General features: G+C 43.5%; 2 protein-coding genes across 10 annotated transcripts; one reads left to right on the top strand and one right to left on the bottom strand.

Moving 5' to 3' along the window:
* Nucleotides 1-3,028: 3,028 nt before the first annotated feature.
* Nucleotides 3,029-12,247, top strand: srpra (SRP receptor subunit alpha). 2 transcript variants are annotated; one of them, XM_028961966.1, is made up of 14 exons: nt 3,029-3,294; nt 3,427-3,510; nt 3,584-3,747; nt 3,826-3,986; nt 5,572-5,728; nt 5,915-6,062; nt 6,743-6,858; nt 7,080-7,198; nt 7,292-7,378; nt 8,074-8,246; nt 9,047-9,260; nt 9,723-9,886; nt 10,688-10,786; nt 10,869-12,247. In XM_028961966.1, the coding sequence occupies exons 1-14, from the start codon at nt 3,172-3,174 to the stop codon at nt 10,995-10,997; spliced, it is 1,938 nt and encodes a 645-aa protein (XP_028817799.1). In that variant the 5' UTR covers nt 3,029-3,171; the 3' UTR covers nt 10,998-12,247. The 2 variants fall into 2 exon arrangements, with proteins under 2 accessions (XP_028817799.1, XP_028817798.1); XM_028961965.1 differs by having other exon boundaries at nt 5,569-5,728.
* Nucleotides 12,248-13,151: 904 nt separating this feature from the next.
* Nucleotides 13,152-20,242, bottom strand: fam118b (family with sequence similarity 118 member B). 8 transcript variants are annotated; one of them, XM_028961973.1, is made up of 9 exons: nt 19,990-20,242; nt 19,165-19,257; nt 18,381-18,633; nt 15,816-16,043; nt 15,397-15,525; nt 14,885-15,182; nt 14,214-14,279; nt 14,073-14,087; nt 13,152-13,932 (listed from the first exon to the last, which is right to left on the bottom strand). In XM_028961973.1, exons 2-8 carry the CDS (start codon nt 19,248-19,250, stop codon nt 14,083-14,085), a joined length of 1,065 nt encoding a protein of 354 aa, XP_028817806.1. In that variant the 5' UTR covers nt 19,251-19,257; nt 19,990-20,242; the 3' UTR covers nt 13,152-13,932; nt 14,073-14,082. The 8 variants fall into 8 exon arrangements, with proteins under 8 accessions (XP_028817806.1, XP_028817808.1, XP_028817801.1 ...); XM_028961975.1 differs by having other exon boundaries at nt 14,214-14,276; XM_028961968.1 differs by lacking the exon at nt 14,073-14,087.
* Nucleotides 20,243-20,777: the final 535 nt, after the last annotated feature.

Below are 20,777 nucleotides of genomic sequence, written 5' to 3'. Positions count from 1 at the left end.
ATGTCTAGTGACTGGGCTGGCCAATCCTGGAGCATCTTGATCTTCTTCCCCATAAGGAACTTTGATGTGGAGATGGAAGTATCAAAGTGAAATGATTGTCATTGTGATGCACAGCAGCACAGCACACGGTGCACACAGTGAAATGTGTCCACTGCATTTAATCCATCACCATTAGTGAGCAGTGGGCAGCCATGACAGGCTGTGACAGGTATGTGATGAAGCACCATCCTGCTTCAGAATTTGGCCTCTTTTATGGTTGGGAATATAAAAGGTAGCTAAGATTTCTTGGTATTTCAGACTATTGATGTTGCCTTCCACCCTGCAGATCTCTCACACAGCCCCATACTGGATGTAACCCCAGACCATGATTTTTCCGCCAAAGAACTTCACTGTTTTCTGGGTGAATCTTGGATCCATGCGGGCTCCAGTAGGTCTCCTGCAATATTTGCAGCGACTTTAGTGTAATTCAACAGAAGATTAATCGAAAAATCCACCTTCTGTCCCTTTTCCAGCGTCCATCCTTTTAGCAGGCTGTGGGCCTTGGCAAATGCCACACGGTTTTACAATTGTCTTTTGTTTAGTTCTGGTTTTGGGCACTGATTCCACCATGGAGGACATTTCGAGATAAAATCCGACAAACTATTCTGGTTGACACAGGGACTTGAGGTGAACAGGTCTCGTGGAGCTCTGCTGCAGTGGAAAGTCAGCTGGCCTTGGATTTTCGAACCTCGAGCAGTTGTCTTGCGGGGTCTGCCTTACCTGGGCTTGTCAAAAACGTCTCCAGTCTCTGTATTTTTTTATCCTCTGTACTTGACGCTGAGACACATTGAAGGTGTCTGCCACCACAGCAGTGGATCTGGTCTTCAGCCTCTTGATAATCAACACTTTAGTCTCAGGGTGAATCTTAGGCATGTTTGCGGCGGTCTAGCAGGGTTCAAGCAGGGTTAATTCTTTCAGTGTTTCAGCCAAAAAATGTGCAGCAGTTCCCAACCTTTTGTCTCTCTGCAGGACAGGTTTTCCTGGTGCCTCGTGTTGGTCATCTACCTTTGGTTATCATCACCTCTAGTGAGGTTTTTGTTCCGTGTTCATGCATGATCACTGTTACCCGGTTCCTGCCCGGCACGCCGTTGTGACGAGTCTATATCAGAGCTGTAATTGTCAGGCCAGAATCGATCCCCTTGCGATCTCCATGATACAGTCGTTATTACAACATGGTCCTGAGTGTTTGATTGCAAAAATCAACATATTAATATAAAAATATGAATATTATTATTCATATATTAACACATAAACCTGTGAGGTATCACATGGAACCATAACATTACTACTAAAACAGCTTTCTTGTGGTGTATTCACGTATTTCTCACTCAATCACTCTACAAAACTGCTTATTCTTAACCGGAGCCCTGCCAGGACACTGGGTGCCCATAGATCTGTGGGCACTGTACATTTTGTTGGCACATGTCTCAGAATTTCACAACTGTAGTCTGTAGTCATTCCCTCTGACCAGCTCCCTTATTTTGCCAAGGACTAGTTACACGTCATATCTCCGTTTAATGGTTCAATGACATCTACTCTATTATAATATTATGATTTATCTCAACACTTAATGTAAAGTTAGATTTTATATGTATTTGTTTGCTATTGCTGCTATTGCTTCTCAACAGCCACTTTCTTAGGTACACTTTGCCTCCAGAACTGGAAAGTTGCTCAGAACTGTAAAAAAGCCGTTCTGCAGTCACTTTCCTCGAGAGTCTATAATTTCCACAACCTCTACTACATTACTGCAAACTGTGCATTCTGTTAATAACTGCATTGAAGTTACTTCAAAATAACCAGGATGATTATTGAATTTAAATTTGAATGACCCACAGCAGAAATAATCAAGCATCATGAATCATACCAAATATTGTTTTTTATCAGCTTTGCTATTAAGACATGGTTTTTCATTTCTTTACCGCACTTTGACTTCAGTGGGGGTAGATATATCTTATGATATCTTGTTGGTGAACACTTCCACAGAAACACATTCATTTTAATGCGTAAAATTGATCACCTTTCCTTTCTGTTGTAAATATGGAAACTGAATGTCACTATCCCATGAAGTGGTGTTTTCCAAAAATGCCCTACCTTTAACTATAATTCAGCATGTGATCAAGCAGATAACATAAAGCAAGATTTTTTTGCAGGTTCAACTACAAAGAATTCAGCTATGAATAACAATTGTATTGGACATAGAACAGGAGATAAAACAGGACAAAAATATACTTCTCATAGGTTTGATATTTGTTCATACCTTCTATGCTTGACGCATGCATTGTGTTGCAAATGGTTTGTTTTATTCTGCTGAAGAATTCTATGTGCAGAAAGGGCAGTGGTGGACACGGCTGCCACCGGTCAGGGTTCCTCTCGCCACACCAGTACTACCAGTCATCTCAGTAGGCTACACCATAACATGATTTTTATTAATATGCATGAGGCATTACTGCATTACTAGTAAACCAGAAACCATTATTAAGTGTTATTAGTAGATGGGAGCTAAAAACATTTTGCCTGTCAGGGTTAAAGTTAACCCAAAGTCACCTATCAAATTATAAAGGCGAAGTCAGGATTTGAACTCAGAAAGGGCGAGGCCACCTAACCGTTATTAAAGTAAAAAAGTTACTGTCTACAAACTAAAACTTCAGTCTTGTTACATGACTTGTGGCTCTAAAACTAAAATAGTGTGAACCTCAAAAAAACTGATTTGTAAGTTTAGTTCTACAAACTATATATACATACACACACAGTATGTATACACAGTATATGTTTTTTTCTATAATGTATATTTTTATTTATCTTCGTGCATTTACAGGCTTGCTCTAAATGTTATATCTCGCTGTACTTGTTTAGTGACAATAAAGACGTCGATCTGTCCACAAATAACAAAGACGTTTCTATTGGACCAGCTGATCGCTGGAAGCCTGTCCAGTCACGTGACAGCGCTACCCGGCGCGCTACCCGGAAGTGAACGTCATTTCCGCGTTCTGTGTCTGACGTGTCTGAAAGCGAGTTTGGGAGCGCACCGGGGGAATAATTCGACCAGGAAAGGAGCGTCGATCGAGCCTGAGAGGAGTACGAGGCCCGGACGTCTGACCCGTTCTCTGCCGTGCGTGTGCTTTAGGCGGCGCGATGTTGGATTTCTTCGCGATCTTCAGTAAAGGGGGCATCGTGCTGTGGTGTTTTCAGGGCGCCGGGGTCACGGAGCCTTTCGCCGGACCCGTCAACGCTCTCATCCGCTCCGTCATCCTGCAGGTAACTGGGATAAAAACGCGGCAGTCGTCCCGATTGAATCCCACGTTCCATTCCAGCCGTGTCCGACTCACATGGGCGTCTGAACTGATACTATTATCGATTTCTTGGTTTCGGTGGTCTTTCACATTGCAGGAGCGCAGTGGCAGCAACTCCTTCACCCACAATGCCCTGAGCCTCAAATACAAGCTGGACAACGAGTTTGAGCTGGTGTTTGTGGTAAGTGCTTGCTCTTCCTTTTTCCACGTCTCCTGAGGCATCCAGGATGGAAGGTCCTATTTTGCCGCGACAGGTGGGTTTCCAGCGGATCCTCACGCTGACGTACGTGGACAAGTTCATAGACGACGTGCAGCTGCACTTCAGGGATCGATACAAGAACGAGCTTGAGCAGAAGGGCGCCATGAAGTTTCTGCTCAACGACTTCGAGTTTGAAGACGACTTCAAGAGTCTTCTCCGGTGGGTGCACCACAGTGCCTTTAAAGCAGGCGGCGTTTCGTTTCCGGCTGACATGTTCTGTCTTCGTGTGTGAAACAGCGATGCGGAGGAGAGCGGCAGGGTGAGAAACCCTGTTGCCATGCGGAACTTCACCGAGTCCCAGAAGTCCCAGAAAACAGTGAAGTCTATGATCGAATCGAAGGGAGAGTCGAAGAACAAAGCACAGGGTGGGAAGAAGAATAAAAATGCCAAAAAAGACGGTGAGTAAAACCTCCTGTTTGACCAAAACTGCAGGTGGAGCTGGAAACCGGCACTTCGTGACAGTAAGAGAGCGCGATGAGATGCGTGCATGGACGAGGATGCGTTTGGCTGCTAGTGTGCAGGCCAGCATGAATGAAAAACGCTGATTTATTCATTAACAGATTGTAAATGATGAATGAGATGCAACGTTAGACACACGAGACAACGATATATTGCACAGACTCTGGTTACTGCAAATAGATGACAAAGGTTCATTTGATCGTTTTTAAATAGTTTTATTCAGAAGTCAAAGATGAAAAGTGAACTTAGTACCAGCGTTGAAAATGTACCACAGTTAATAATGTAATTATGCTTCTGCTGAATTGAACGGTAATGCTGTCATTAATAGTTTAAACGTGGTTCACGTGTCATTTCAGTATAACTGTTAGCAAATTACTGTGAACTAAAACTATTAGTCATGAACTAAATCAGCTTCGGAGTTCGCTGTTAGATGATTGGTGAACAGTTTCTATTAAACCTAGTCTTAGATTCCTTCCATAAGAGGGCCATTTAGTGGAAGCTGTCTGCTGTTTTTTTTTTTTGTCTTTGTACACTTTATAGAATTAAGTCATCCCTGATCAGTTTGCCCTGGTAAAAAAGAAAATTCATAGTGTCAACATAATTATAACTCAAAAATTCATTTCTGTAACACATTGGCTGACTTAAACGGTACTGAGTGCTGCTAGTTGTTTGCCTGAGCTTGCCTACATTTACATTCACGTAACTTTACGCCTTGTAATCAGTAGTTGCAGGGACAGTCCCCCCCTGGAGACACTCAGGGTTAAGTTTCTTGCTCAGGGACACAATGGTAGTAAGTGGGGTTTGAACCTGTGACTTTGTGGTCTTACCCACTAGGCTGCTACCACATCCCGTGAGCTAGGGCGTGCTTGCAGTTGAGTTCAGAACAGTGTTGCCAGATCCTCAACGTTGAAGTGCCGTACCAGCATCTTGAAATGATTGTATTTTGAGAAATTATCGTACACATTTCCATTCTGACATTGAAAGTCATCACAGACTGTGCATATTGTAGTGCATAATGCAAGTTTTACCTAGAGAACGTTTGTAAAAACCACCTCTGGGCAGAACAGAGCCCTTCTGTGTGGAGTGCAGGATAAGTCTAAAGTGAAGTGATTGTCACTTGTTATACACAGCAGCACAGCACACGGTGCACACAGTGAAATTTGTCCTCTGCATTTAACCCATCACCCAGCTGCACTATGTAGCACAAACTGATGGTGACGTTGTGAATATTAGTGTCTTCTGTAACTGAAAGTCCACCATGCTCATCTTTGTTTACTTTGTACAGATCACGTCGTGCTTTGATTGGCTGTAAAGGCACGTGAGACGATGTTACGATGTAAAGAAATGTCCCTGTTTCTCTGAGCACTTTGTTCTTCTTGGGCGAAGAGCCTCATATCCTGTGCAGGCAATTCATCAATAGATGATGATAGCAGAAGAAACACATTTGAAGAGCAGAGTGTCTGATGATAAAACGAGCCACCAAACTCGGCGGAGGGCATGATTGAGTCTCTGTTTCTACAGCAGCTTCTGCTGAACCTACAGATCAGTCCAAAACCCCGGCTACTACCAAGAAGACTGCTGTGAATGGCAGCGAGGGCTTGACTCAGGAAGAGATCATTCAGAGGAACCGTGCCGAGTTCTTCCGGAAGCAGATGGGGAAAAGTAACCCAGAGAAGCCCAAGTATATAAACACACACACACACACTCTCAAACTCAAGTTCAGGCACAGAATATGGAACATGTCCCCGGTGGGGTGTTCCACAAGACAAGATTTTCCCATTATCTGGGTTAATCTAAGCCAGAAATCTCACCAATAATAAGTATTTTATTCACAAAACATCTTACCTTGCCTATTACATCTTTACAGCAAGTCCCCGAAGCCACAGAAGCCTAAAACAAAGGAGATGCGCGTCTGGGATATGGGTGGCACCAAAACAAAGGAGCTAGACTACAGTGATGACAAGGTCAACGGCTCCTACGATGCCGCTGGAACGGACACTGAGCAGGCAGAGCCGGTACGACTTTTGTTCAGTTGACCCAGACGGAAAATATTTATAGAGAAAAAAAAACACAAAATTATTTTTTTATATCTTTTTGATGACCTAGTGTAATAACCACAGAATATGTGCATTATAAATGTGGCTCTACCCCTACGTAAGAAGGCAAATCCAAACTTTTATCTTGCTCACATATATATATATATATATATATATATATATATATATATATATATACACACACACACACACACACACACACACACACACACACACACACACACACACACACTAACCAGTGGGCTAGGGTGAGGTCTAAAAACGCGTTGGTTGCGTGGTGTTCAGTGTTTCATGTTCACACGCTGATGTGACTGTGGCCAGCCAACATCTACACTGAGATCTTGCAAGGCTCAATCTATGGCATTTTTGGCTCCGTCCACGCGAGAACGTTTTTCTCTAAAAACAGGAACATTCTATCCGATCTGGCTTTGTATGGTGGAATGGGCAAATATTTCCATGTTTACTGAATTCTTTTTGGGGTCTTCTGGTCACACACACAGACACACTAGCGGATTTCTTGCCTTTTAAAAGTTGAGTGTTTTAGTCATGTCCCATGATCTGTATATTCTGTGGATCTGTCTCATGTCATGAAGTGTGACTGACGTTTTCCTGAATTTCTGTGGCCTTACTGTCCTCAGCATATGCAGCTAGAGTCCATGAAGGGCGATCTGCTGGATGTGGAGTATGAGTCCAGTGAGGAGGAGGAGGAAGAAGAAGAGGAGAAAGTAGTTGTTGCTGAAGCCAGCAAGAAAGGGTCAGGAGCTTAAGTACAATGGCAATAAACTAATTGCAATATAACACATGGATTTGTATATAGGATTCCTTCTCATATATTAAATGTCATATTCTTTTTTTTTTTTTTTTTTTTTGAGTAAGTTTACTCTTGACCTCAGAAGCTACTTTTGCCCTCAGAAATAGTATCTTTACTTTTTGATATAAGCTATACTTTTTGACCCTCCCTTCTCTTCTTCATAGGGCCAAAAAGGGGGCTTTTGGCGGGATGTTCTCCATGCTTAAAGGTCTGGTGGGCTCCAAGAGTCTGACCCGAGATGACATGGAGTCAGTTTTGGACAAGATGAGGGACCACCTCATTGGTGAAGTATTGTGATTGCCTCGAACAGACTTCAGTAACTTGGCAGCATGATATTCACTGGTCTCTGGTTTGTCCTTTTTTTTTTGTTTCACAGCTAAGAATGTAGCAGCTGACATTGCATCCCAGCTTTGTGAATCAATTGCCAAAAAGCTGGAGGGCAAAGTCATGGGCACCTTCACCAGTGAGTAAATCAATTTTTTTTTTACTACAAAAGGTTAAGATTAAAACACTTAATAGTAGAGTAAAGACAGTGGAAGATTTATATATCAAATGAATAAAACAGATGACAAACACACTTTCAGTCTACTCTCTTTTATTAAATGCATGCTGGTGTGGGCACCACCCAAGTAGAGATCATCTTCGCAGCCTGCAGATCCTCCCAAAACATGTTCATTTGAGTAAATGAAGTTTCACTGTGAAATAAAGAGGCACTAAGCCATGAGATTATTGGTGTAACCTGACCAAACGTCCACAGTCCTCTCTGCAAATCAGAAGGGTCTAAAGTAACTGTAAGACTAACTGAATTTACTCTTATTCATCAGAGTAAAATACTAAAATACTAGATTTTATTAAATCAGTATTAAAGGTGCAATAAACAATTCAACTAATATTTTTTTCATGGTCCTTTTTGTGAGCGACCTGAATACATTCTTCATTCTGAGATATGTGAGAAGACTGTTGAACAGCATGAACTCCATTTTGGCAGACAACCTTTATTTGAGTACTCCATGGCCTGTATCAGAGCAAGAGATGGTTAGCTGCACCTCATAAAGGAGCAGTTGTAAGTAATCTAACACAGAGGTCCTGATGATGGAACTCTGTCACAAACAGGGCACCTTCAGTCCAGGACTCTGACACTTGCTTATATTCCTGTAGCTGTGGCCTCCACTGTAAAGCAGGCACTGCAGGACTCTCTGGTTCAGATCCTGCAGCCCAAGCGCCGCGTGGACATCCTGAGGGACGTGCTGGAAGCTCGCGCTCAGCGCAAGCCCTTTATCATCACCTTCTGCGGCGTCAACGGTGTCGGCAAGTCCACCAACCTCGCCAAGGTCAGATCCCCCCGCCAGGCTGTCTGGGTTCGGTAATGATTTCTTGCATCTTTAACGTGCGCTGCATTGCAGAAGTGTTCAGGACCAGTCAAAGTGCAGATTATTAACAGGGCTCCCACTGCTCCTTTAAATCCTTAAATGTTTTTAAAAAAGTAGCAAGGCCAGGAAACAGCGGATCATTGAAAATTATATAATTTTAAATTTTCGTATAATTTATAAGTGGACTGTTCCACTGCGAGTCTCACTGTCTGCACATGGACATTTTAGTGATGTCCCATAACAATGAGCTACGTGAGCCGTAAATGTCTGTGTTGCTGGTCTCCTAATACTCTATCTGAAGTCTCTTTCTGAAATTCAGTCTTGGTGCAGAATTTCCACCATTTTCCAGAAAAAAAATAAAATGAACACGCTGGTTCTTGATAATGTTTTAGGGGAGGGGTAACCTTTCCCCTTATGACATCATAAGGGGACAAATTCCAGATTCGACCATCTGAGCTGCTGCTCTCTGAACAGTTAAGCAGAATGAACAGTACTCTTTACACCTATTGCCATTTCAGGCCAGGGGAACTTGAGTTAATTTTAAATCATTTCACTAAGTGAAATTTTCATGTCAGGGGCCCTTTAATGAAATTATATGCTAAAAAATTATTAACCAATAATATTTCAAAAGGTTCATGTATAATCGCGCATATGTTCTTCAGTCACATTTATTCCTGACTTATGCATTCATACACCTGGGGTAAAACATTTTAAAAGAATTGTGATTCTTCTTGAGCCTCATTGTTCTCCTCTGTCCTCAGATCTCCTTCTGGCTGATTGAGAATGGCTACACCGTTCTGATTGCAGCGTGTGACACGTTTCGGGCGGGAGCAGTGGAACAGCTGCGTACTCACCAGCGCCGCCTCAACTCCCTCCACCCCCCTGAGCAGAATGGGGGTCGTCCTATGGTGCAGCTGTTTGAGAAGGGCTATGGAAAGGACGCAGCTGGCATTGCCATGGAGGCCATTGCTTATGGTAACGTTGTCACTGTGGTCTGTTTGCAGAACAAGTGCCATGGTGACATCACGAACAGTCACAACAGTTACTGCCACCCCTTCAAAGTTTATTAAAAAAGTTTATACACTGAAAACATGACAAAATCATATGTTTTAGTTGAAATGAATTTGTTCAGCGAATTAAATCCCTTTTCAGGTAATTTTTATTTTATGGCTGCCTATAGTTGACTTTTTGATGATTGTTTTTTGTTTTATATAATACTATAGATCTGGCCTCGTGGCTTTTCATAGTGTTTGGGCTTGGAAATTCTGCTTTGCATCAGCACGACAAATTATGTCTTAAATTTAGCACATGCGTTTACATGAATCTGAATATTATTAATTATCGCTACTGCCTGATCACCTATACCTCCGTTCCAGAGTTTAACTGTGTGTGTGTGTGTGTGTGTGTGTGTGTGTGTGTGTGTGTGTGTGAACCCAGCTCGTAACCAGGGCTTTGACGTGGTGCTGGTGGACACGGCTGGGCGCATGCAGGACAACGCTCCGCTGATGACTGCCCTGGCCAAACTGATTGCTGTGAACACCCCTGACTTGGTGCTGTTTGTTGGGGAGGCGCTGGTGGGAAATGAGGCAGTGGATCAGCTGGTGAGCATTCACATCATTTACATTTACGGCATTTATCAGACACCCTTCTCCAGAGTGCCTTACAATCAGTAGTAGCCCTGGAGACTCAGATTTAAGTGTCTTGCTCAGGGACACAATAGTAGTAAGTGGGGTTTAAACCTGAGTCTTCTGGTTCATAGGCGAGTGTGTTACCCACTACACTACTAGCACCCTGTGGAACCCCCAAGAAACTGAACAGAGCCCAGTTTGCCTGCAGCTATCGGATGGGGATAGGTTTTCACTTATAGTACAGGCCAAGAGTTTGGACACACCTTCTCATTCAATGTGTTTTCTTTATTTTCATGACCATTTACGTTGGTAGATTCTCACTGAAGGCATCAGAACTATGACTGAACACATGTGGAGTTATGTACTTAACAAAAAGTGGTTTGGGGTGAGTGGGACCAACAAGTGCTAAACACCTCTGGGAACTCCTTCAAGACTGTTGGAATAGCATTTCAGGTGACCACCTCTTGAAGCTCATCTAGAGAATGCCAAATAGTGTGCAAAGCAGTAATCAGAGCAAAGAAACTAGAATATAAAACATGTTTTCAGTTATTTCACCTTCACATGTGTTCATTCATAGTTTTGATGCCTTCAGTGAGACAACGTAAATAGTCATGAAAAGAAAGAGAAAATGTGTCATAACTTTTGGCCTGTACTGTATTTCACTTAATTTCCATGATTACTTGAACTGCTGACTGCTGAACATTTGTACTCTAGAGGGCACTGTGTGGCTAAACAGTGTGCAAGTCTATGGTACTTATTTATTCATTTTCACAGGTGAAATTTAACCAGGCTTTGGCAGACCACTCCATGTCTGACAAGCCCCGCCTCATCGATGGAATAGTTCTAACCAAGTTTGATACTATTGATGATAAGGTACTCTCATAGATATTCTGGGACAGGGTGGGGTAATAGAAACCAAAATGTTGTATGTTTATATGTTTTTCTTCCTAACCAGGTTGGTGCTGCCATCTCCATGACCTACATAACCGGCCAGCCCATAGTGTTTGTGGGCACCGGGCAGACCTACAATGACCTGCGCAGTCTGAACGCCCGTGCGGTGGTCAATGCCCTCATGAAGGCCTGAGGTGTGCCTGCAATTCTGAAGGCAAAACCAAAGCCGGGTGTCAGATGGCCAGCGTGCATAGAGGTTTTTCCATTTTTAACGTCCTTCAAACACCCGCTTGAACTGATTGTGGTCTTAATGAATCAACACTGTGGCTCGTACAAAACCCTTGATGAACGCAGTACCCCCCCAGCCCACCCCGTGAGATCAAGGTCTGCTCATCACTTCAGAAGTGCTTCAAAACCCCCAGTCTTGCTGCCCGTCTGCCAGTGGCCTCTGGTCTGATGTCTTCATCTCACCATTCGGGACATTTTCTCACACACACCAGCTTTCAACCTGCTATTGTGGAAGAGGAGGACGTGTTGTTCAGGAAGTCTGTTTTTCAGACAGAGAAGACCCCCCCCTCCTCCCCAACCCTACAAATTTCTTCCCTTGTGGCTTCTTTTTGGGGCAAAATTAAATAAAAAAAAAAAGTAATATATTAGAATATGTTTTTCCAGTTGATGTTTACCTTGGATTTTTGTCCAGAAATCTATTGCAAACTGCCTAATTCAGTATTTACCCCTTTTTTAAATAAAGAAATAGAATTGGATCATATCATGTACGATCCTACCTTCTCTGTTCTCCAATTCGGCTTCTGTGGGTGAGGTAGGGACATTCATGCATTGATTGGTTTCTGAATGTTGCCCTTTGAAGGGCCTCCTCTCATGGTGAAAGCATTGTGACCATAGTGCCTACCCTTCTCCAGTCCCATGATGCATTGCCAACGCATGGGCGTCTCGTCTGTCTTGTGAATTATGACAGTGGAACTGTGAAAACCAGTGTAAGTAAAGCCTGCACTATCCCAAAGTCCCATTCTGGTACTCCTGCAGGCTGTCCGGTTACGTTCTCCTGTGCTTTTCTGGCTACTGCATTAAGAGGCCTGGTGGGACGTGCGAAACCACAGGGTCCTGGGACATGAAAGCCTCACCACTCACCTCTCTGTTCCTCTCACCACGTGGAGGCGTCATTCCCATTTTCTTCTCAGTTACACAGAGGTGGGACGACAGGCTGTGTTTTGAATCCATCCAAGAAGCTGCCCTTTTTTCTTCCATGTCCTACCCTAATTTCCATTTAGAATGAATCAAGGTCTTAACTTTGCCCACATACACTTCTTTCTTTGATTTACAGTAGTCCAACCCAGAGCATTGAGAGCTACATAGAGAAGATTTGTCATAATTTATAAGAATGTAAAATGTTTCGTAAAATAAAGCTGCTACGATGGCCTGTTATTGCCTTGTGGACACTTTTATTCCATTCACAGTTCATATTGCTGTTGAATTGTATACACACATCTCACTGAGAGATGGGGTGTAAATATCACTGTAAAAACCAGCTGATTAGGGTATCATGTGAGTCAAAACTGCAGTAGTCGTCATCAGTGGTATTCTCACGCGAGACATGAAACAAGTTACCCAATCTGATGCAAGGACGTTAACGAAAGCTTCACTCCAATACAAGGTTACTACACAGAAACACAGTTTTATTCAAAAACATCACATGTACATCTCTAAAGAGAACAACTGACCAAACAGGAAACACTGAGATATAAAAGCAGTTTCTCATTCAGAGTACAATTACACTCTCCTCATGCAACATGGAAGTCTTTCAGTCAGAAACTGTAGGACAAAGAAATACAGTGCCTTGAAAAAGTTTCTCCACTGAACAGTTCTTAATTTTCTAACATTAAAATACACTCACGTTTGTGATTGTATTCTGATTTTTATCAAATTTGTGCATAATTGTGTGTTCAGATGCCCCTTTACTCACATAGCCCTAAATAAAATATAGAAAAAAAAAAAAAAAAAAAAGTGTAAATCGAGTTCTCTATTTAAAACGTGAAAAAGTTCAAGGCGGTAAGAATACCTTTTGAAGGCACTATATGTATTGTTGACCTTTAGGTATAGCTGACGTAGAGGAAACAGTCCTGGCAGTTCCTTGTTGCGTGAATTTGGCCATTAAAAACATAGTTCAGGGTTCCCACGGGTCAGAGGAATTATCAGGGATTTTTTTTTATTGCATTTTGTGCAGTAGCCATATCCTGATGTGTATTTATGTGTCTTTGTTCCCAGTGAGTCTGTGAAGATTCTCAGTCATCCAGGTGAAATTGTCTGAAAGTTGAGTCATGGCAACTGGACTTCTTTCTTTAAGGTGGATTGGATGCAGAATGAAAGGCATCTACCTTAGAGAAAGAAGTCCAGTTACCATGACTCAACCTTCAGACTTGTTCCCAGTGAGTGTTCTTGTTTTGCTCAAAACCTCTCCTGCTCTAAAAATGTGCGTACGTCCACGTAAGTCCTTACACTTGCTAACCAAACATGACAGGCAAGTGTAAATTTCAGGACATTTGGCTTTAAGGACCGGCTCAAAGCGATGACATAAAAGATGCATGTCAAAGATGGAGCTGAGCTTTTGGTTTGTTCCATTCAACACGCCAAGCTGCCGATAATCAACAACAATGACGTAAATGTACTTTTTAATTCTATAATTTCTGCTCAGCACCCAAATGTTATATTGGACATTTCTGTATACGGGAAAGTCATGGAAAAGTCAGAGAATTTGACATTTTACGGAGTGGGAACCCTTACATTTGCAATTAGTGTTTGACCTTCAAACTAAGGAGCTGCAGCCTGCAGTGACATCAGTCCAATGACCTCGCCTTATTCCCTTCATCAATCTAGCAGTTTGGAGCGAGTGAGAGTGGTGGTCGGCCTGCATGCCCTCTCTGAGCTTTTTTCCTTTGCTGAGCTCAGACACGGCTGGTTTGAGGAGTGGTTTAGAAGTACTGGGCTTCTTCTGTGCCGCCATGGGGATCAGACCTGACCGGCTGTAGCACAAGGAGGAGGGACTGAATCTAGAGAGCAGCAGGGAGGTAAACAGCGAGACTTTCACTCCAGCACAGGTCAAGAGTGGCAGTCTGGATGAAGAAAGAAGGGACAGTGGGGGACCATCAAGCTGTTTTCCTTCGGTCATGCAGTGGCTCACAATGACAAAGACACACAATATACACAAATCTGTAATTGTGATAGAATTCTTTTTTCCTGAAATGATATTTACCACCTTTCAGTCATTCTAGCAGCATGGAAAGAAAGGCAGAAGCAAAAACATGCCACGTCATGTCACTCATGCCACAGCGGATCCATGTATGCTTACAAGGCTTTTACATGTGAGGCGACATCAAAGAGACACAATCCTAACCTTGCAGGAGGTTCTTCTGTGTGTTAAAGCCATTTTGGTCCTCTACCTCTTGCGTTGGAGATCCTGCTGGGTTTTAAATAAAATGCGTTACACACACACACACACACACAAAAACACCAATCAACTGAAACATTTGAATAATACTGATTATCTTGTCACCCCATTAAACCGATGAACAATGGGTCTTTTGAGTCGTGCTGATATGGGTACTGCCAATACCGCTAATCAGTTTAATTAATTAAGCAACTACAATAGGATGATTTTGTTTATTCATATACTACAATTCAAAACTTTTAGAAATATCCTCGGTTTCAATAAAAATATATATTGATGCTGTATTCACTAATGCAAGCCTGTAACTTTAAAAGGTTCATTGATTATTACAAAAACCGTTGCCCTTATTCAGAACCGTGAAGTATCATGCACTACAACATCATTTCTAATTTTGTCAATGACTTTCTTATAGATTTTTTTTATACCTTTGTAAGAATGTCTGGTCATTTTGGAAATTTGAAAGAAACTATTTGCTTTCATTTAAAATTCAATAATAGCTATGCCAGCTCCTGTTGGTATTCTGTTTGGAACTGACTATAGGTGCCGATCCCTCATTAGTCATTCACCCTCAGTCATCTTCTAATACAGCCACTTTATGGTTTCTGGAGCGCACTCACCCCAGCCGTTCATGGCTGCGTCGCGGTTACAGATCTCATTGGCCAGCCGCTCAAAATACTCAGGTAGGTCAGCGTACTCATTGCCATAAGAGATGACCTTGATGCCCTTGTCCAACATGTTGTCTCGGAGCTTCTTGAACTCGCCCACATCCTCGCGCCGCACCAGCATGAAGTGCTCCAGGTCTGACTTGTGCTTCACAGCCTCCAGGAAGAGCGCCTGAAAGGTGGTGTCATCCACAGTCCTGCCGCAGCCCAGGAAGACGAATGACTTGGTCTCGTACAGCTTCTGGATCTCCCTCTGCAGAAAAAACATGGAGCTCAGCCACTGACCGACAGACTGCAATGGGAATCAATACAGAGCAGTTTCACACGGATCACACCAAACTGGCCTCTGGTGAATTATGGATCATCCAAATTTGTAACTTTATTAGTGAGAATTCCACTGAGACTGTCTTGTAAAGTGATCACAGACTTTTTTGTGACATCATGGTGTGACATCATTGTGCACTAACCATGACTTCCGTGTTCCTCAGGACATTCTGGTAGCCGGCAGGGTGCAGCACAATGCCGCTAGGGTTTGTATAAACACCGTGAATGTGCAACACACTCAGTCTCCGCTTCTCCTGAGCCCATTCCAGGACCTAAAACACACACACACACAAGTATATTTCACAGTTCGCTGTTTCACACATTTAAATGACCAGTGGTAGAAATCTTCTTTAAACTATTCAACATGTCATCTTGTTAATTTGCCCCTGAAGAAGCTGGCTTGATACCAGGGTTGTTTGGTAGGTGGTTGTGACTGGAAGCTTCTGGTATAGCACAGTATACAGTGTCGATTAAACTGGCCCATACTTCATGCCCAATAGTGAAGAACTCAGGTAATGCTGATGAAAAGAAAAATCCCTGCAGTTCCCCTTGACTCTAGTACCTTCTTTTCATCTGTGAGGTCCAGTGATTCCAGCTTGGTGCCCTGGTGAGCAGCGTAGATCTCCAACAGGTTGTCGAAGTTGGTGGTAAGCACCAACGCGCCGCTCTCCATTAGCTGCAGCACTGAGCGCAGCAGGTGCTTCCCAGCATGCTCCATCTTACACTCAAGGTCATCAAACACCTCATACAGGCAGTCCTTAAAGAAGGTGGAGCGCACGTTCCCCGTCCGCTGCCGGGAGGGGACAGGATCAGGAGAGGGGAGTGAGTGGTCATCCAAGACATTGAAACATATTGAGAACATTGCTTCCCTCCTTAAATATAAAAAAAAATAAAAAACAGTAATAAAAACAACACAGAGTGAGTGTAAAATTTACACAGCCTAGTGGTATAGGGTGACCAGATGGCCTCTTTTTGAGACCTGGAAATTGCGTCCGGTTGAGTTTTTGAGCTGATAACATTTTTTTTTACATTTTTACTGCATTTATAAGACGCCCTTATCCAGAGCGACTTACAATCAGTACTTACAGGGACAGTCCCCCCCGGAGCAACTCAGGGTTAAGTGTCTTGCTCAGGGACACAATCTGGTTCATAGGCGAGTGTGTTACCCACTAGGCTACTACCACAATGCCCATGACATTAGTTGCCCAGCATAAACACTCTGATCAGCCCAATAATGGTAACTGTTCTTATTGGGTTTATAGTTCTTGCCTTATCCAGTGTGCAGTTTTAATGGGAAAGGACTGCAGAGAATTTTAAATGGTTCCCAAGGGCGGAGCTAAGAATTTATCAAAACGGTGTTGAGGCTTTATTGGTATTGACTTTAAAAGATTAGTTTATGTATGTATTTGACATTTTTTCAAATGCATATTAATGTATTATTTAATTCAGCCTCGGACTGCAGAAGTGAACTTGCAGAGGTAAGTGAAAGCCCGTGTAGCCATGTACCCAGAGAGTGTAACTGGAGATGGAGGCAGACATCTTGGTTCCAAAGAAAAACTTTAAACTTGGACCTAGTATGGTCCGCAAATGATACTTTTTAATGTTTTTTTGTACTAAATTTATAAAATTGCATGTCAGTGGGGGTGCAAATGCCTCGCTTTTGTTTTCTTTGCTTGGTGTGGTGCTTGACTGAATGGTAGATTAGGTGCCTAAATCTCATTACACTGAGCAGGATGGCAGAGGCCACTGGAGAAGCCGGCAGGTAAGACAGCTAAGAATAGCCAGGGTCAGAATGGCCTTGCTGTGGGTTTAACTCACCTCAGGACTCTACAGTAATTAGCAATCAGGCAGGAAGGAAGTACTTTTCTTAAGAGTATTCAAAATAAATATTCAGGATTCTTATCAGAGGGATCAGAGGTGCTAAAATATGGAAGCAATGTGACTTGATTCGCTACGTAATTCGCAAAGCAACTATGGACCTGCGCTAGTTTTAAACGTTTCTTGCACATTCATGTGTAAATCAGATTTCAATGACTTTCTATTTTATGTGTTTATTTCGTATTCCAAAACTTTTTCAAATCCTGGAAAATTATCTTTTCAAATTCCATAACGTTCCTGGGTTTTTAATGAGCGTAGAAACCTGGTATATTTATTGTGCTATTAGACATTTAAAAACATTTAAATGACAATAACACTTCCAACCAAACTGCTCAGCCTGTCACCCCTGTTGTCTGTGGCCTTGACCGAGACCCAGATGATAAAAGATGGAGCATGCAGTAGGAATTAAACACTGATATCATCTGACATTTTACAAAGAGCAGTTCTATCTGAATCCTAGGAAATTCTGTCCCTATGATTAAGCACACTTTGTACACTGCCACTATCCTCCTGTCATCATCCAGTAAGCCACCCAGAGGGATTTGGGTCATGGCATTCCTTGTGGCTTGAGAAGACGCTGGCGCAGTGGAACTCGAAGGCAGGACACCATGTGAATATGAGAATTTTTCAGCTTAATCTCCCATGTGACGTGTGGTTCCTAGAAGTAGGTTACATGGACCTACAGCAATGAACTCAGCCCTGCCTACCTGCCATTACTACTGTTTATACAAGGAGAGAGGACAACTATCCGACGTCAGCTCCACATGGAAAGTGGCCGAGAGGTAAATGGAAAAACAAACATGTCTCCTCAGTAATTTGGGGTGGAGATTGCAGATGGGGCTAGGAGAATCAGGCCTTGCTGGAGACATGTGGAATTATGACTCCGGCAGTCGCCTGTTCTGGCCTGAGCTGGCAGGTCTGGCATGTGAGGAATGGGCCTGTGTTCAAAAACCTCAAGCTTGTTTTCCACCCAAATGTCCTCATAGCTTATACATGGTGCACTGGTCCTTTCATTTCACTGAGATCTTTGGACAGCATGGATGTCCGGAAGGAAAACAGTGCTGTTTTGATGTATGTGATGAAGAGCGCCGTAGGACCAAGCCGTGGGTCGAAGCTGTGGGAAATCTGATGATATTTTATGGACAATCTACAAAATTACTCCTCCTGATCCCGGAAAATATTAGGTTGTTCTTCCTGTAAAAGGCATAAAGAAATGAAGTATGTAAATCGCACAGGTAATGACCCTTACCGGTGAGAGCTTCTGGATGAGGTCGTGGGCCACGTGTACCAGGTTCTTGTCCTCCTGCAAACTTTTCTGAAAACGACGGCTTTCCTCCTCCTCTAGGAGGTCAAAGTCATTGGCAGCATCCAACAAGGCTTGGATGAGGCCTTTCCAGGACCGCAGTGCAGGAACCTGTGGAGCCACCGCGGAGCTCACCCCTGTGCCAATCACCAGCACCAGCTCAGGTGCCCGCTTCGTCTTCAGGCTGGGCAGCAGCTTCCTATTGCACAGGCGAATGAGGAGCTACGTGTTTATTACGGCATACTACAATCCTGAAATAGAAGCTGTGTTGTTGATTTATGGCTCAACTGTCTATTGCCAGAGCCACAGTATTTTGTTATGTAGGCTTCTATTCACATGCCACTGTTGTGCACATGGACGCCTATCACTAGCGCCACCATCAGGCCAGATATGCACATTACATACTCGTATAACCTGACTGTCATAGAGATATGAAACTGGAATATCAAATGTCTCATGGTGTGTATGCCATATGACACTGGATGCACAGTCATTGTAATGCATTGTCACTGTCAACAAAAATATTTATTGCTCATTACTCATACATATTTTATCCAGTGTTTAGCAAACAATACTTTATTAAATGATCTATATATTATAATATATTGCATACGTGTTCCATTATTTATTTCATAGGATGCAGTATATCTACTATGTGCCCTATATTTATTTCAAAATAAAGCATTTGACGTTCCACTAATACAATTCCCAGCCATTCTGACAAGGATACCTGGCTTTCTTCCCATTCGTGTCGCCTTCCTCCTTCTCGGGGGCAGCAGGTCGCTTCTCTGTCTTCACGGTCACAGCAGAGGCCATTCGAATCCTGGAACCACGAGAACGTCATTACATTTTTCTCAAAGTCGAGTCGAACTGCGCGGAAAAGCGCGGCTCGTTCACTCAGTTCAGCCTCTGGCCGCTCGCAGCAGTTCGGGGAGGCGGGACAGCCAGGGACAGCGACAGCGACACGGTGCCTGATGACGTGGTTCTCTCCACTCGGCGTCCACACACTGGTTGCGCGTGACGAAACAAACTTTAGGCACAAAACGTCTTAAAAGACCCGGACTTAAAAACCCCGCCGTTCTGGCGTCTAACCACCGACCGCCGAATAGCTAGCAGTAGGCTAGCGGCTAGCCAGCTAACTCACCAAAGCGAACGTTCCTTCGAATTAAAGCCAATTTACTTCACCCAGCAGCCGGTCTCGTTCTGGTAAAGCAGTACACTTGCTGAATTTACGGTCGTTTAAAATATTCATCTTCTTACACGATCATCTTAAAATACTTTTCTGACGCATCTTCACGTGTTTTGAAAGTTTGAAAGCAGGGAATTATGGGAATTATTATAAACAAGTCAAAAAGTAAAAGGTTTTAAATATATAAAAAAAGGTTTTAAAAAAGTGTATCCCATCACCACCGGTCACTAGCTGAATACATAAACCCGTCCATAAATGCAAGATTCGGCTGTTTTTGTTTTTGAAGCCCGTTTAGTGTCGCCGGTTCCACCGTGAGACGGTCATTCTACCGGTCGCACCGGCGACAAATCAGAGGTCCCCACTCACCCAACAGGTTCCGGTCAGCTGAAAATCACACAGGAGGCGGCCAAGAACAGGAGAAGCATAATCCGCGTCACCATCGACCGGCTTCATTAGACTGTCGCGCCGCGGTGTCGCGCTTGCCTAAATGAAAAGCCACGTTCCGGCTCCGTCTGCGCAGAATCTGTTGACGCCGAGCGGCATTACTGTACAGGCGCCGGTAATAACGCGGGCAGGAAGAGTGAGGTGCATTCAGTCCGGGAACCGCCGGTCACACAAGGTTACCTGGCAGCCGGGAAGAGGCTGGTTGGTTGGATGGTTGGTTGGTTGGTTACTTGGCAGCAAGGAAGAGGCTGGTTAGTTGGTTGGTTGGTTGGTTGGTTACTTGGCAGCAAGGAAGAGGCTGGTTAGTTGGTTGGTTGGTTGGTTGGTTACTTGGCAGCAAGGAAGAGGCTGGTTAGTTGGTTGGTTACCTGGCAGCAAGGAAGAGGCTGGTTAGTTGGTTGGTTACCAGGCAGCAAGGAAGAGACTGGTTGGTTGGTTGGTTGGTTGGTTACCTGGCAGCAGGGGAAAGGCTGGTAGGCTGGTTGGTTGGTTACCTGGCAGCAGGGAAAAGGCTGGTTGGTTTTATTGGTTACCTGGCAGCAGGGAAAAGGCTGGTTGGTTGGTTGGTTGGTTGGTTACCTGGCAGCAGGGAAAAGCCTTGTTGGCTGGTTAGTTGGTTACCTGGCAGCAGGGAAGAGGCTGGTTGGTTGGTTGGTTGGGAGTTACTAGCTGAACTATACACAAGCACATTCTTTGGTTGTGTGTCCAAC

The sequence above is a fragment of the Denticeps clupeoides genome, chromosome 19 (genome assembly GCF_900700375.1).
Source record: "Denticeps clupeoides chromosome 19, fDenClu1.1, whole genome shotgun sequence".
Classification (NCBI taxonomy): Eukaryota; Metazoa; Chordata; class Actinopteri; order Clupeiformes; family Denticipitidae; genus Denticeps; species Denticeps clupeoides.
This window is presented reverse-complemented; position numbering and strand designations above follow the sequence as displayed.